The sequence below is a fragment of the Pan troglodytes genome, chromosome 1, assembly GCF_028858775.2.
Source record: "Pan troglodytes isolate AG18354 chromosome 1, NHGRI_mPanTro3-v2.0_pri, whole genome shotgun sequence".
Classification (NCBI taxonomy): domain Eukaryota; kingdom Metazoa; phylum Chordata; class Mammalia; order Primates; family Hominidae; genus Pan; species Pan troglodytes.
The window spans coordinates 122,713,833-122,731,219 of NC_072398.2; the positions used below are offsets into that span (position 1 = coordinate 122,713,833).

Below are 17,387 nucleotides of genomic sequence, written 5' to 3' on the forward strand. Positions count from 1 at the left end.
AAAAAGTAATAAATTCTTTGGATTAGTATTCAAAGCAATAACATAACTACAGATCATTATACAAACATTTTCTATTTATTTACATATAACAGGTAAATGTTATAGGCTAGATTTTTAAAATATTTTAAAATTAAGCACATTAATTTAATTAAATTTTGAGACAGTATGATATGGTGGTTCAGAGCACAGCCTTGGAAATCAGCTAGGTCTGAATTTGAGTCCAGCCTTGACCACAATCTTGCAGTACAAGTTTGGACAAAATGCTTACCCTGTTTACATGGCAGTATTCTCTTTGTAAAATGAAACACAATTATGGAATCTTTGCCTTATAAGATGACTGAAAAGGTTAAACGTAATCATACTATGAAACACAGCACAGTAAGCCCTCAAAAATGTGAGCTATGAATCTTCAGAAATATAAACAGGAAAAAGTGCAATATAAATTCTATAGCAGGCTTAGGGCTTATGATAGCATGTGGGAGGAAGCAACACTTGGCCTGAAGAGTCAAGAAAGGCTTCAAAAACGAGGTGACACTTTATCACTTTATCAGGTGTCCCTGAATAAAGGAAAGGTATCAAGTATTTGAAGGATGATTAATTTTCCAGGCAGAAAGAGTGGAAAGGACAAGTTTAATTTTTGTGGATTTTGCTCTTTTTCCACTGAAAACATGAAGGACTAAAAGCATATTTGATTATATATCTCTTCATTCAACAAACATTTATTCACTATCTATGATGTGTACTAAGCCATTCTGTCTTCAAAACTACAACCAGAATAACAGCCTTCACTAGGCCTCTAAACCGAAAACAGGTTACTTTTAAGGTAACTAACCTAACATCTAAGTTTATATCTTCCATTCCAGCCACATTGTTTAATTGTGGATTTTGCCTTTTTCTCTATTGCCTCTACCTGAAGAATCCTGTTTTCCATACAATGAACTCCCTCTTTATCATGTTACTTCATTCTTCAAGCTAAAGGGCCTCTTCTTCTTGGGATGCCTTCCAACACTCCAGTTTAGAAGATAAGCCCGGGACTATATTCCCATTATATTCTGTATATTCTTCTCTCATTCCACTTATTACACAGTATTGTAATTGGTGGTTTCCTGGCACAACTCCTCTTCTAAACTAGCAACAGTTCCTTTTCTTCATTCTCCAGCTACTGTAATATGGCTTCCTAGGCCTCTGGCACCACCTCTGTCAGTCTCCTCAAGCTCTTCGTTCTCTCACCCACATGTAAATGCTGGTATTTCCCAGATTTCAACTTTAGTCTTTGATTATATTATTTCCATAGGATAACAATGGCTGCCATTTATTAAATTCACATTGGTGCCAAATACTTACGTGCTAACTTAATCCTCACACCACCTAGCAACGTATATATTATTTCATCTATTTCACAGGTGGAAAAACAAACTCAAGGTCACAGAACTAGTGATAATAGGAATTCCTACATTTATTAAATGTTTACACATTGGCAAGCATTATTCTAAGGACTTTGCATGTATTAACTCATTTAATCCTAACTTTTAAAATAGGTATTCTTTTATTATCCCCATTTTATAGAAAAGAAAATGTAGTTACATAGAAGTTACATAATTTGCCCAAATAGACATTAACTATGAATTAAACGGCAGAACTAGATTTGGACACAGTGCTGACTTCAAAATCTGTTAGTTAATAGATCCCCCTCTAAACCATACCATCTACTAAGGTTTGCACAATTGTGTATGTTAATGATTCTCAAATCAGTATTGGAGATCTATGTTAATGACTCCCAAATCAATACTAGAAAATGAATGAGCAAGTTTCTTTGGCTTATAAAGAAATAAGACAGACTTTATGCATAGTCATTACTTGCCTTGCATACATTACCTTTATTAGGCTCTTTTCATCAATCTTGTAGTAGTCTTCAAGCTTTTTTTCAACAAGCTGTGCAAGCTTACTGGCATTATCTAGAGGTTTACTAGAAATGGAAAAAAGGATCAAACAATTATCTTTCTTTCAGTGTATACTTTATAATATCATGAAGTTTAATTCTAAAATTAAACTGGAATTTAAAAAATGTTTACAAAATGAAAAATTATTTTATAAACATGTAAAAGTTCAGATAATATATCAAATAATGTTATATCGATATATTTGGAATTTACAAGGAAAAATCTTATCTGCTTCAGATTTTTTAATATAAAGGAAATAAAATATTACATGTAAAGTTGCAGTTCCTTTTATTCCACTCCTAAGTCCTGGTCCTCTCCCATACCCCTGCCTCAAACCAAGGCAACCATTATAATTAATTTCATGTGTATTCTCCCTCCAGTCATTTCTGTTTCATATGTATGTGTGTGTGTGTGTGTGTTTGAGATTTATCTACATTGACATTGACACATCGGATTTATTCATTTTATCTCCTATATAGTATTCCATCATGATTATATTGGATTCTATGTATCGATTCCTCTAAAGATGGACATATGAGTCATTCTTATTACACTATTACAAATACTGAAACAAATGTTTCAGCCATAAAAAAGAATGGATCTTGACATTTACAACAACATGGATGGAACTGGCGGTCATCATGTTAAGCGAAATAAGCCAGGCACTGAAAGAACATTTCGCATGTTCCCACTTGCTTCCGGGAGCTAAAAATGAAAACAATTGAACTCATGGAGAAAGTAGAAAGATGGTTACCAGAGGCTGGAAAGGGGCAGGAGTGGTGGGTGACTGTTTAGTGGGGATGGGTAATGGGTACAAAAATATAGGTAGAATGAGTAAGATCTAGTATTTGATAGCACAACAGGGTGACTACAGTATATTTAAAAATAACTAAGAGTATAATTGGATTGTTTTTATCACAAAGAAAGGATAAATGCTTGAGGTGATAGATATCCCGTTTACCCTGATGTGACTATTATGCATTGTATGTCTGTATCAAAATATGTCACGTACCCCATAAATATATACACCTACTATGTATCCACAAAAATTATTTAAGAAAAAAGAGAGAGAGAAAGAAAAAGGCTCTTCACCAGCACAACAACCTCAAAAATGGGAGGTCTCATTGTGAGGGCTTCAAAGTTTTACAGAACCTTTAGGTTGTATACCTTAAAAATAAATAATGTAACATCTATAAAGGGTAATTCAACTCTTTGTACAATAATTAAACTCTTTGTACAATAAACTGTACAATAAATTAATTGCACAATAAATTAAACTCTGTACAATATTTTCAAAAGAAAGAAACTTCATTTTAAAATTATACTTTATAAAGCGTAAAGGAATATTTTGTGGAAACAGGTAGAATTTTAAAAGACAGGATTACAGATTATTTATTAGCATAACTCAAAACTAGCCCTTATGTGAGCGATAAAATTATAAATTGGCTATATTTACTCATTTCCCCGAACATAACCAATCACCAACAGTAGAAGCTTCAACAGTTACTAAACTCTTCACAGGAGCCAAACCACTTAGCTCCACTGAGTCCAGAACGTAATTAGCACATCTCTTATAAGAAAAAGGTAATCCCAGCACTTTGGGAGGCAGAGGCAGGCAGATTGCTTGAGCCCAGGAGTTTGAGACCAGCCTGGGCAACACAGAGAGACCCCCATCTCAAAAAAAAAAAAAAAGGAAAGAAAGAGAGAAAAAGAATGTTTCTAATACCCAAGGTATGAATAAAGAGCTTGTCTGGTAATACCTGAATTAAGGAGATAACTTAATCTCCAAGGAGATCACTATACTTTTTCTAAGTACTAATAGTGGAATTTTTAAATGGTAAGTGAAGAGTAATGTGACTTAAAGTACTACATGAATTTAAAATTAAACAGTTCAGCCAGCTAACTTGACAAATGCCAATGTTCAAATTAAAGGACTTTTTAAAAGACAAATGAGTAATACTTATTACGAGTAGTGCAATATATTTACTACCATATTTATTAGTGCTGAATGCTTTACAGATATTAATTCATTTAATTCTAAAAACAACTGTATATGGTAGGTATTATTATCATTCTTATTTCATAGATAAGGAAACTGAGGCGAGAGGGTCACACATGAACTAGCAGACCAAAATTAAAACTAAAACTGCCTGGCACACACAACAAACATGGATGACTCTCAGAAAATAATGTTGAGCAAAGAAGTCAAAAACAAAAAATATCATGTGGTTCCATTTATACCAGCTCAAAATCAGGCAAAATTTAACTATGTGTTAAAAGTCAGATGGTAGTCATCTCTAGGGAAGAAAAGGGACGGGAGAGCTGGGAGGGACCACAAGAGAGGCCTCTGAGATGCTGTTAATGTTCTATTTTTTTGACCTTGGTAGGGTTAGATGGATATGTTCATTTTGGAATGAATTAACATGCCATATCTAGCACGTCCTCAAATAATGTCATTTTGTTCGTCATCTCGATATAATGCTGAGGAAAAAAATAAAAGATTCCTGGCTGAGGCCACTGTCTGTGTGGCGTTTGCATGATCCCTCCACGTCTGCATGGGTTTTCTCCTGGTACTCTGGTTTCCTCCCACATCCCAAAGATGTGCAGCATGTTTGGTTAACTGGCATGTCTAAATTGTCGCAGTCCGAGTGAGTGTGGATGTGTGTGTAGTGTGCCCTGCAATGGGATGGTATCCTATAATCTGGGTGGGTTCCTGCCTTGTGCCATGAACTGCTGGGGTGGGCTCTGGCCATCCTTCTAATGAGCCTGAACTAGAATAACTGGGCAAAAAAATGATCCTGTTTTTATTAATCTTTCTTAAATGTACATATAGTCACATTTCTTTCAATGTTTAATATTAGAAGTGTTTCAGGTCTTTATGTAGAAGTTTGGTGACATTACATAACCAAGGAACTTAATTCTTGTTTACATCAATTAGCCTATGGTAAAATTGGTTTTGTCAGTTAACAAGAACCCATCAACAACATTAAGTGAGGACTTACTGTATAGACAATTTAGGCACTTTATAGTAAACTTCATTTTTAAAAAGAAGTATATAAGTCAAGGTATGTAGTACTAAAGTTAAATTTTACCCCTTAAGAAAACCCCAAAATTTATTTAGAATAGGCAGATTAGATACTATAGATACTTCGACATTGTAACAGGTATCCAGAGAATATGGTCATTTAAATTTGTTGGTGATTTAATGAAAAACATTAACTGTAACACTGTATTCCCTATGTGACTATAAAGACATTTCCTCTAAGCATTCTTTAAACCGATGAAAAACTGTCTGTAAATTGTACCAAATTTAGGCTCCGAAATTCAGTAACAGAAGCTATTTGCTAGTCTGAAATTTAAACCACAAGCTTTAAATATCCTATATGTAGAGCATGGTAATCATACAAAGAAAATAAATTTTGCAAACCAACATGCAAAGGTACAGACATATTATTTACCTCTATAATGAATGGTAAATAGGAAGCATAACATGTGCAGATGCTCAGTGTCTCACCTTTTATATCTTACTCCGGGATTTTCATCCAAGGTGGCACACACTGTAACTATCTGGTCAGCCATTGTTTCCATAATGGCATCTTTTCCCTTTGCATTACCAGGGTCTGGACTATAACAGTAATAGAATGCATCTGGTACATCAAGAGTATACACCTAAGTTAAGACAAAAAAACTCACTGTTAATCTGGAGACCTGATTTAAAAATATATATATATTTATATTTATGTTATATATAATGTATATGTTATATATAATGTATATATTATATATCATATATAGATATATCATATGTATTTATATATCGTATATAGATATATCATATATTTATATATTATATATAGATATATATCATATATATTTATATATTATATATAGATATATATCATATATATTTATATATGATATATATAGATATATATCATATATATTTATATATTTTATATATATAGATATATATCAAGAAAATGCAGCAACTATTTGGGGCAGTTAAAAAAATACTTGCACTAACCATGCTGTTTCCTGAAACAACTGTGTCTTTACCTTAATCAAATCTCATTTTCTCTGTCATCCTGATTTCATCCTTTATTTCTTCTCTCACTCTCCTCTCCTGCTTTAGTCTACCTCTCTCCTTCAATTCTTGTTTCATACACAGATTGTACTATCTGCTTTTTACTACCAGTGCAACAGATGAAGGAATCTGAGATAGTCAGACTAAAATAAAAATCTAACTCCTAGCACAGAGAAACACAACATTACCAAAATCGGCCTATATCTCAGACATAAATTATAAACCTTAACCCATTAGAGAGTAACCCAAAAATCTCCCATAGTTGATACATGTCTTCAGTTCTTTAGCTTATACTCTTCATGTCCTTAAAATAAGAGACATACTTCCCCAAAAGACATGGCATTGTGCTAGACATAATATAAATCTTACTATACATATGTACAGCAAAACCTCACAGATACATTCATTCAATTAACAAAATAATTTACTTATGTACAAAGAACTGGGTTAGAGAATTTGGAGGATACAAAAGCAGGAGCTCCCTAAATGGTATTGAGAGTTCCCCGTTAAACTAAATTTTGTTGTTTTCTAAACAATGATAATTTCTCTTAAACTATGAAAATTTATTGTAAGTGAAAGTAGGCAAGTAATAAACATTATAGGTTAAGTAATGAATTATGAATAAACTTCTCGCATTTCCTTTTACACACAGTTATTCATTTCTCTGGACATAACCCAGCACCAACAACAGCAGCCTGAACATAGATGAAAATTTAGCTGTGGCTCATCCACTTATCTCTTTCCTGCTCAAAGGCTAGGATGCTGTATTAATTGTCAACAAGCACCCTACACTTGAACTGTGGCTTCCTCATAGTATAATATCCCACAGCAGGAGATAACATTATTTGATTAAAAACATTTATCGCACAGCCGCCCAAGGCTTCTCCCTCCCACTCACTGATACCAGGTTTAGCCATGGTCATGTGTAGGTTTGTTTTTGTCTTTGTTTTTTAAGATGGGGACTCACTCTATCACCCAGGCTGGAGTGCAGTGGCATGGTTATGGCTGACTGAAGCCTTGAGGTCCTGGGCTCAAGCGATCCTCAATTTCAGCCTCCCACGTAGCTAGGACCACAGGTATGTGCCACCACACCTGACTAATTCCTTTTTTAAGTTTCTTTGTAGAGACAAGGTCTCACTTTGTTGCCCAGGCTGGTCTAGTACTCCTGGGCTCAAGCAATCCTTCCGCCTCGGCCTCCTAAAGTCCTGGGATTACAGATGTGAGCCACTGTGCTCGGCCTGGAATGTATGTAGAAGATACACGTGCCACTTCCCAGCAGAAGCTTTAAAAGCTATTGTGTGGCTCCACTATTTTCTCTTTTCCCTCGGCTATGTCCCAGACTAGCCCTTCGGCCTCAGTACTAGAATGTAGAGGATGTAGAGCAAAGCCCCAGCTAAACAACAATGGACAACACAAATGAGAAATAAACCTTTGTTGTAGTAATGCACTGAGATCTGGGGGGTTCCTACCACAAATTAATCTAAGCTATCTAATACCCCAATGTACCAAAGATAATCTGGGTGCTGGTTCTCATTCTATACTCACATTTCCTCCATTTCCCTCTTCCTCTACCTCCTCCCCACTTTCCATCACCATCATTAAAAGTTTTTTAAGACTACTGCCACATGCTTTTTTCATCTTTATAAACCCATAATCAGCTCCTTAAATACAGATCCTGTCTTCCATCTACTCTTCATGCTACTCTATAGCTAGCTTGTTTCTATCTCTACCAGATCCCTTCTAGTATCCTCTCTACTAACTGTACCAGACTCTCTGTACTCACTAAGGTTCACTGTAAACAAACTCCCTCATATTCTTGAATGCTTTCTATGTTTGTCTGACCCTTGAACAACAAGGCCTTGAACTACACAGATCCACTTATATGCAGATTTTTTTCAATAAAAGTTACAAAGAGTGTGCCTGCCTCCCCTGCCACCTCCTCTGCCTCTGCCACCCCATGAGACAGCAAGATCAATCCCTCCTCTTCCTCCACCTCTGCCTACTCAACTTGAAAATGACAAGAATGAAGACCTTCATAATAATCCACTTCCTTTTAATAGTAAGTATATTTTCTCTTCCTTTTGATTTTCTTAATAACATTTTCTTTTCTCTAGCTTACTTTGTTAGAATATAGTAAATACAATATACAAAATATGTGTTATTCTATTGTTTATGTTATCAGGAAGGCTTCCACTCAACAGCAGGCTATTGGTAGTTAAGTTTTTGGCGAGTTTACAGTTATACACAAATTTTTCAACTGCACAGGGGGTTGGTGCCCCAACCCCTATGTTATTCAAGGATCAGTTCTACTTGCCTTATTATATATGTGACAGCATCACTTACCTTAAATCCTCTGAAAGGGAAAGAAAGATCTTTCTTTAATCCCTTTGACTCATGGAATCACCATGAGTGAGTTAATCTTCTTCCTCTCCAGGTAATTTCTAAATGTGCTGATGTCCAACTTTATTTCTTTGAAGCACTATCATATCTGACTTTACCAATCTCTCTGCAATGATCTCCTGACTTCTAGGACTCTACTTTTCATTAAGGACTTTACGACCAGTTCCACAGTTTTCTGCACCAGCTAATTTTCTGTCATTATTTTTGGTAGAACCAGGAGCCTCCTACGTACAATAGTCCCAACCTACCTACAGAGAGCCTATCTTTCATTCCTTCACCTCTTATAAGCCACATTCCTGCTGTTCTCCTGCACTCTTCTGATTCTGTATCTTTACATCTAGATTATTTTTACCTCCTAGGTTCTTTCCCTCTTCATTACTACCTTATAAAAATACATCCATTCTTCAAATATTTTCCCAATCTCCCAGTAAGAATTAGCGTCTCTCAATGCTGGTGCAGTGGCTCATTCCTGTAATCCCAGCACTTTGGGAAGCCGAGGCAGGCGGATTGCTTGAACCTGGGAGTTCGAGACCAGCCTGGGCAACCCCATCTCTACTAAAAATACAAACAAAACCTAACAAAACCCGGCTCCTAAATGCATGAAATGATGGATACATTCCTTGTATCATTATGCAACATAGATATGTATCAAAACATCAAATTATATCCCATAAATAGGTACAATTACAATGTGTCAAATAAATAAATATTTAAAAAGAGAATCTCCCTCCTTTTGTGGCCGACTACAAGATGTTTCTCCAACATCTTCCCCTTTTCAGTAACTGCACTTCAGTTCTTTGTGAAGAACAGCCATATATGCCCAGCTAAAAAATTTTCTCAGTTTCCCACGCACTTATGTGTAGCCATGTGACTCAATTTTAGCTAATGAGATAAAAACGAAAATTATTCTCTCATTCTTTTGTATATCCTCAAATGATGATGTAATAATTCTACAGTATGGCTGCGAGTGGTGGCTCATGCCTGTCCCAGCACTTTGGGAGGCTGAGGTAGGAGGATTGCTTGAGCTCAGCAGTTCTAGATCATCCTGGGCAACATAGCAAGACCTCATCTCTGCTATAAATGAAGAAAAAATTAGCTGGGCGTGCTGGCATGCATCTGTGGTCCCAGCTACTTGGGAGGCTGAGGCGGGAGGACTGTTTGAGCGAGACCCTCTCTCAAAGAAAAAAACAAAATTGGGCCGCCCACCTTGCGCATGTGCAGGCAGCGACGTAGCAGGTTGCAGCAGGGCACAGGTGCTATGGGGCTGAGCCACGTGCAGGCCATTTTCTTTGACCTGGACAACACGCTCATTGACACAGGTGTGACAAGCAGGAGAGGCATTTGGAGGTGATAAAGCTCTTACAATCAAAATACCAGTATAAACAGGAGGCTGAATTCACCTGTGATAAAGCTCAAGTTAAACTCAAGAAGGAATGTTTTCACCATTACAATACATGCATTACTGATCTAAGGACTTCACAATGGGAGGAAGCAATCTAGGAAACAAAACATGGTGCAGCCAATAGGAAATTGGCTGAAGAACGTTACCTCCTTTGGAAAACCACACATTTACAGCACATGACACTAAGGTCAGTGAGATGTCAAAGCTATGCTCATTGAAATCAGAAAGGAGGTCTGCCTACTTTTAGTAATGAATGGGGTCAGACAGACCCAGAGGGAGAAGATGAGGCTTGTGTCTGTTAGTCCTATGTCCAAGCTGTTGTAGGTGAACAGCAGAAGGAGGAGAAGCCAGCACCTTCCATATTTTATTAATGCTGCAATCTCCTTGGAGTACAACCTGTGGACTGTGTGATGGTTGGTGACATGTTAGAAAGTGACACACAAGGGGGTCTCAAAGCAGGGTTGAAAGCAACAGTATGGATCAATAAAATTGGAATAGTGCCACTGAAGTCCTCCCCAGTTCCATATTACAGTTTCTTTTGTGCTAGAGTTACCTGCTCTCTTACAAAGTATAGACCACAAAGTCAGTATGCCCTCTTAAAGCACCTAAAAGGGCATGATTATGAATGTTAAGAGTCAATTTGGAGGGTTTGAGCTAAGAAAACTTAAGGCTTTCTGCTTACTATGGTCCAGTTCTAAGAATAATTTTACTTATGATTTAAGAGCCGATATTGTGAAGGTCCTCCCAACTCAACTGCTTTTAAGTTTTGACAACCAACCTCTGACTGGTATTTACATCTGAAAATTCAGATTGCATTAATACAAGTCAGCAGTGTGGCCCAGAAAACTTGAAGAAATATATTCTTTTCTAGTCTGTGACTGAAGATTTTAAAACTTCTTTTATTAATCTTTTAGTATCTTGATTCCATACCAAGCAGGATAGCTTACACATGGATGCACAAATGTAACGTATATGTTCTGGCTTAAAAATAGATATTTTTAAAGAATAGCTATTCTAAAACATAGAGACTTATCATAGCAACTGGATATGGTTAATATGAAATAAGTACTAAGTCACATGCAAATCAAAGCATTTCATAGTGAAATTTTACATATTTTCTTTTTAAAACATAAACCATATTTTTGCCTACTTTAGATATATACATTTTTTATATTATGAATCTGATTTTCTTGCATGATCTTTTTTTTTTCAGGGACGGGGGCAATTTTTCTGTGGTGTGTACATAACAAATAGATTGCTGCAGTTAAAAAAAAAGCTATTAAAATCAGCTAGGCACGGTGGCTTATAACTGTAATCCCAGCACTTTGGTAGGCCAAGGCGAACAGATCATTTGAGGTCAGGAGTTTGAGACTAACCTGGCCAACATAGTGAAACCCAGTCTCTACTAAAAATACAAAAAATTAGCTGGGCTTGGTGGCACATGCCTGTAATCCCAGCTACTCGGGAGGCTGAATCAGGAAAATCACTTGAGCCCAGTAGACAGAGGCTGAAGTGAGCCAAGATCGCACCACTGCACTCCAGCCTGATGACAGAGTGAGAATCTGTCTCCAAAAAAAAAAAAAAAATGCCGGGAGCAGTGGCTCACACCTGTAATCCCAGCACTTTGGGAGGTCAGGAGTTTGAGACCAGCCTGGTCAACATGGTGAAATCTCATTTCTACTAAAAGTACAAACATTAGCCCCGCGTGGGGGTACGTATCTGTAATCCCAGCTACTCTGGAGGCTGAGGCAAGAAAAATGCTTGAACCTGGTGGAGGTTGCAGTGAAACGAGATTGCACCACTGCACTCCAGCCTGGACGATGGAATGAGACTCCGTCTCAAAAAAAAAAAAAAAAAAAAATAATAATAATAATAATTAGCATGTGGTGCTTTTTACCATGACATTTTCACACCTTTGCACAGTGAGCTTGTAGCTTTGTTATAGTCTTTGCCTCTTATGGAAATATTTTCACTATCTTTTCCCAGACACACAATGGGGTTGAGGGAACTAGATTGTTTTGCTGGAGATAAGGACAAGCCACATGGCACCAAAAATTATTTTTCTTCTGTGGATCCATAAGAGGAAAATTCCCTTGGCGTGGGCCTACCCATGGAGGCTCCTGTTTGTTTTCTACTGACAATGGTTGCACCCATGTGATGAACCTAACAGAAAAGAAGGTTTTGCCACATGACACTGGTACAAAAACAGACACTCAGATCAATGAAACAGAATAGAAAGCCCATATATAAGGCCGCATACCTACAACCATCTGATATTCGACAAAGCTGACAAGAACAATGTGGAAAGGACTCCCTAATCAATAAATGGTGCTGGGATAACTGGCCAGCTACATGCAGAAGACTGAAACTGGACCCCTTCCATACACCATATACAAAAATCAACTCGAGATGGATTAAAGACTTAAAGGTAAAACCCAAAACTATAAAAACCCTGGAAGACAGCCTAGGCAGTACCATTCTGGACGTAGGAACTGGCAAAGATTTCAAGACAAAGACGCCAAAAGCAATTGCAACAAAAGCAACAACTGACAAATGAAATCTAATCAAACTGAAGAGCTTCTGTGCAACAAAAGGAACTATCAACAGAGTAAACAGACAACCTATACAATGGGAGAAAGTATGTGCAAACTATGCATCTGACAAAGGTCTAATATTCAGCATCTACAAGGAACTTAAATTTACAAGAAAAAAACCCATTAAAAAGTGGGCAAAGGATATCAACACTTTTCAAAAGACATACAGGTGACCCACAAGCATATGAAAAATGGCTCAAAATCACTGATCATTAAAGAAATGCAAATCAAAACCACAATGAGATACTATCTCACACCACTCAGAATGGCTATTTTTTAAAAGTCAAAAAATAACATATGCTGGTGAGGCCGCGGGGAAAAGGCAACGCTAACATTCCGTTGGTGGGAATGTATATTAGTTGAACCATTGTGGAAGACAGTGTGGTGATTCTTCAAAGACCTAAAAAACAGAACTACCATTTGCCCCAGCAATCGCATTACTAGGTATATACCCAAAAGAATATAAGTCTATCATAAGGACACATGCACGTATATGTTCACTGCAGCACTATTCACAACAGCAAAGACATGGAATCAACCTAAATGCCCAACAGTGGGAGACTGGATTAAAAAACATGTGGTATCTCTCTCTCTCTCTATATGTACTGTAGAATACTAAGCAGCCATAAAAAAGAATGAGATTACGTCTTTAGCAGGAACATGGATGGAGCTAGAGGTCATTATCCTTAGCAAACTAATGCAGGAACAGAAAACCAAATATTACATGTTTTCATTTACAAGTAGGAGCTAAATGATGAGAATACACGGTCACAAAGAGAGGAACAATAGGCACTAGGCCTACTTGAGGGTAGAGGGTGGGAGGAGGGAAAGGAATAGAAAAAATAACTATTGGGTACTAGGCTTAGTACCTGGGTAATGAAATAATCTGTGTAACAAACCCCCTTGACATGAGTTTACCTATAACAAACTGGCAAATGTACGCCAAACCTAAAAGTTAACAAAAAAAGTTAGGGCCAGACACAGTGGCTCATGCCTGTGATCCCAGCACTTTGGGAGGCTGAGGTGAGCAGATCACTTGAGGTCGGGAGTTCAAGACCACCCTGAACAACATGGAGAAACCCCATCTCTACTAAAAAAAAAATACAAAATTAGCTGGGCATGGTGGCACATGCCTGTAATCCCAGCTACTCGGGAGGCTGAGGCAGGAGAATCGCTTGAACTCAGGAAGTGGAGGTTGCAGTGAGCTGAGATCGCGCCACTGCACCCCAGCCTGGGTAACAAGAGTGAAACTCTGTCTCAAAAAAAAAAAAGTTGGGTTTTGCTATGAGCCATTTCCAGAGTGCCATTATAATACTTCAGTGACTCTTATTAGAGTTACCATCTGCCTTATCTGTTTTTCATATTTTTGGAAATATATCATCATTTCATAAATATCTGCTTCAGTTCACTTGGAGCTTAATAATTAATGGTTCCACAGCAAGGCATCATCTTACACCCACAGAATTTTCCCTAGAGCATTAGGCTAGACAATCTCATGATTACACTAATCAAACCTGGAGTAAAGTGGCTGATAAAGGATAAAAGGGGTTATCCAATGGTTAATAAATATAATTTGTGTTGGTTTTTGGTAGGTTTTTCTTTTAAATATTGAATAAGAAACTACTAATGTAAAATATTAGATTGTATGTTGGAATGTATATAGCTATGTCTCCAAGTTTAATACTCAAAGAATCAAATTCTAGATTGTATCTATCTGTAAACCTATTTCTTTAGCCAGTTGTTTTCTGTCTATTGCCAAGAAACAGGATTCTGTGCCTTGTGCAAATATTCTTTTATGTTTACTTCTTACTCTTGATTTCAAAAAATGTGATTGTGTCCTAACCTGTCCCAGGATGCTGTTGCTGTAACACTGAATGTGTGTGAAAAGGGTATGTTTGTAGTTCCAGGTACAGTACCCGTATGGCCTTGACTATATTTCAGCTATTTAAAAATTAAGTTGGAGGATTTTGGCAAAAGTAGTTATGTGTGTGATTGCTCTAACAGACTGGTTGGCATGTGATGCTGAGGTCTTGTCCTTTTAGCTGTCCCACAGGATAGATATAAGCAGTGTCACATTCATTATACTACGGGTGAAGGTTCATTGCTTCAACATGATGGTGGCAAATTTCAACAAGATCACTCCCAGGATGTTAAGTGAGCAGTTCTTCAGCAAAAATGAGGTAGGAAGAAAAAATGGAATAACTGAATAATATAATATCACATTCCATTGGCACCCTTCCTATGGGAAGAATTTTGTTATCTACCTTCTGAGTGGAATGTTACAGAAGATATTTTAAAATATTGAAATAAGCCTATGATTTTTATAATGTTGTTTTAAAATAACATTCCTTAAAATTAAAAAAAAGATATAACAGTAAAAAAAAAAATTTACAATCATCTTAGATCATAAGGGCCATGCCTAGGAGACTAGACCCCTGACAATTTCATAGAGCCAGCATTATCACCCTTATATAGCCTATTCCTGATTTCTTGTATATTAGGAAGAAATAAATTTCCGTGTTGTGTAATCCACTGAAAGTCCAGAGTTTTCTTTTAATTAGTTGAGCCTAGTCCTACTTGATTTAACCATGATTCAAATAGTTTTTGAAAATGTCTAATACTTTTTAATCTCTTTATAGTATTCGAATGAGGGTAGGACATATATCTTGCTCATCTTTTCACAGTAGACTGCTTTGCATTTAACAAACAACGTCCACTGAACATAATCTTGATAAATGCTCAGTAGGCCTTTGCTCACAGCTCAAAGCACCTAGTAGTATTTCATTTATATTTTCACTTGCAAACAATCAAAAATCCAAAATATTTTCAATGTAATTTCTCCAAAACAGTTAGATTTATTAAGTAGACCCTCTTTTTTTTTTGGAGATGGAGTCTCGCTCTGTTGCCCAGGCTGGAGTGCAGTGGTGCCATCTCGGCTCACTGCAACCTTCGCTTCCCCAGTTCAAATGATTCTCCTGCCTCAGGCTCCCAAGTAGCTGGGACTACAGGTGCTAATCACCATGCCCAGCTAATTTTTTTGTATTTTTAGTAGAGACGGGGTTTTACTGTGTTGGCCAGGCTGGTCTTGAACTCCTGACCTCATAATCTGCCCACCTCGGCCTCCCAAAGTGTTGGGATTACAGGGGTAAGCCACTGTGCCCAGTCAAGTATACCCTCCTAAGACTCTTTTCAAGTAAGTAAATTAAAAGAAAAAAATTATTATAGGAAAACCATTCACAGATGGGACCTTACATAATCACAATATTTTGTAAAGACTGATAAGTAGAAACTTCTCAAGAGCATTCTCTAGACATGCAAAGACAGGTTATTTCTATTCACCATCAAATTATTCAGATATCTACACAAATCAATCCTTCAAATACAGCAACTGCAGAATTTTAATAAATTCTGGGGCTAAAATTATATTTATCTTCTGTGAAGTGAGATGTTCTAGAAATGTTTGTAATATTTCTCACACTACCACTTAAATCCTACATCATTTTCAGAAGCTCACTTTCACCCTATACTAAACTTACATATTAAAATAATAAGTTTAAAGGAAACTTTTGGAAAACAGTTTAATGTTAAGCAGATATGTTAAAATCTTATAATTTGGATTATTATCTTTCTTTGTCAAAAACAGCAGTATCAGCTGGGCGTGGTGGCTCACACCCGTAATCCCAGCACTTGGGAAGGCCGAGGCTACTGGATCACCTGAGGTCAGCAGTTCGAGACCAGCCTGACCAACATGGAGAAACCCCATCTCTTCTAAAAATACAAAAAAATTAGCCAGGTGTGGTGACGCATGCCTGTAATCTCAACTACTTGGGAGGCTGAGGCAGGAGAATCGCTTGAACTTGGGAGATGGAGGTTGCAGTGAGCCGAGATTGCACCATTGCACTCCAGCCTGGGTGACAAAAGCGAAACTCAGTCTCAAAAAAAGAAAAAAACAAAAACAAAAAACCCAGCAGTATCTTAAAAGTAATATTGTAGAAATCCCTTGTCTAGGACTTGTCTATCCCTTAAAATATTGATCATAGTTCCAAACAACAGTCAACTATTTCAATTCTATAAAATGCTAGAATCCAAACACAGAGAACAGAGCAAAACAAACCTTAACAATTCATTAGCTGTGTGATTTGAGGCAAGGTGCTTAACCTCTTTGATTTCTTGATCTTCAAAATGGAGAAGTACAATCTATTCCTATGGCTATTGTGAGGATTAAATGAATAAATTTATGTAAAGCACTCAGGAAAGTATACGACACATAGGGAGTATTATATGAGTGTTTGCTTATATCATTATAATCATTGCTATTATTAATTGAAGGCTCAATGTTCCAAAGGCAAAACAAGTCAAAAATCCCTTCACTTTATAAATTAAAATAATTTACATAATATTATATAAAAAGTTCATTAAAGAGCATTTGTTTTAATATCACAAAAGGTTACACAAGCTAAATGAAACACTTTTTTTGGAGTCATCTAACAAAGACTGTGCTCAAAACTCTCTTGATTTCATAACCTGGTAGTTCTGTAATTTGACAAAGGACTTGGTGGCAGATATGAAATTTAAGCCCTGCTATTCATTTTTAATTCCAATTTATTGCGCTCACGCGTCTGACTTCATCATGGGAAATGTCTATTTGTGGATTAGGTTCAAAATTCACCAAATACATATAAAAAATATCTTCAGAATATACGTTATTAACAATAAGCCATAAAACCAAATTTGAAACCTCTCATGAACTAAAAAATAAAAATAGAAAGTACCTGAGATTCATGTGGAATGAAGGAAATATTTATTTCTTTACATCTTCTTATTGACTTGGAGCAAGAAGCCTTAATTTTGTTAAAGAGATTATCAGGGCAAACTGAGGGGAAAAAAAAAACAAAGCATATAGTTACATCTAGATCTTTATTCCTTTTAAATAAATCATTCCAACATCCAAGAATAGTTATACATAA

At 36.6% G+C, this 17,387-nt stretch overlaps 1 protein-coding gene and 1 pseudogene across 3 annotated transcripts in view; one reads left to right on the forward strand and one right to left on the reverse strand.

Moving 5' to 3' along the window:
* STXBP3 (syntaxin binding protein 3) overlaps positions 1-17,387 on the reverse strand; it is a 65,348-nt gene that overhangs the window by 31,147 nt on the left and 16,814 nt on the right. For all 3 annotated transcript variants that reach the window (XR_010159228.1, XM_016923686.3, XM_001145368.5), the window contains exons 6-8: positions 17,193-17,293; positions 5,455-5,609; positions 1,876-1,966 (exon numbers count right to left, since the gene is read on the reverse strand). Coding sequence is in view for 2 of the 3 variants with exons in the window: in XM_016923686.3 (XP_016779175.1) it covers positions 1,876-1,966; positions 5,455-5,609; positions 17,193-17,293 (347 nt within the window). In the remaining variant the exon portion in view is untranslated. The remainder of the gene's footprint in view (positions 1-1,875; positions 1,967-5,454; positions 5,610-17,192; positions 17,294-17,387) is intronic.
* LOC104001810 (N-acylneuraminate-9-phosphatase-like) lies at positions 9,683-10,453 on the forward strand (annotated as a pseudogene).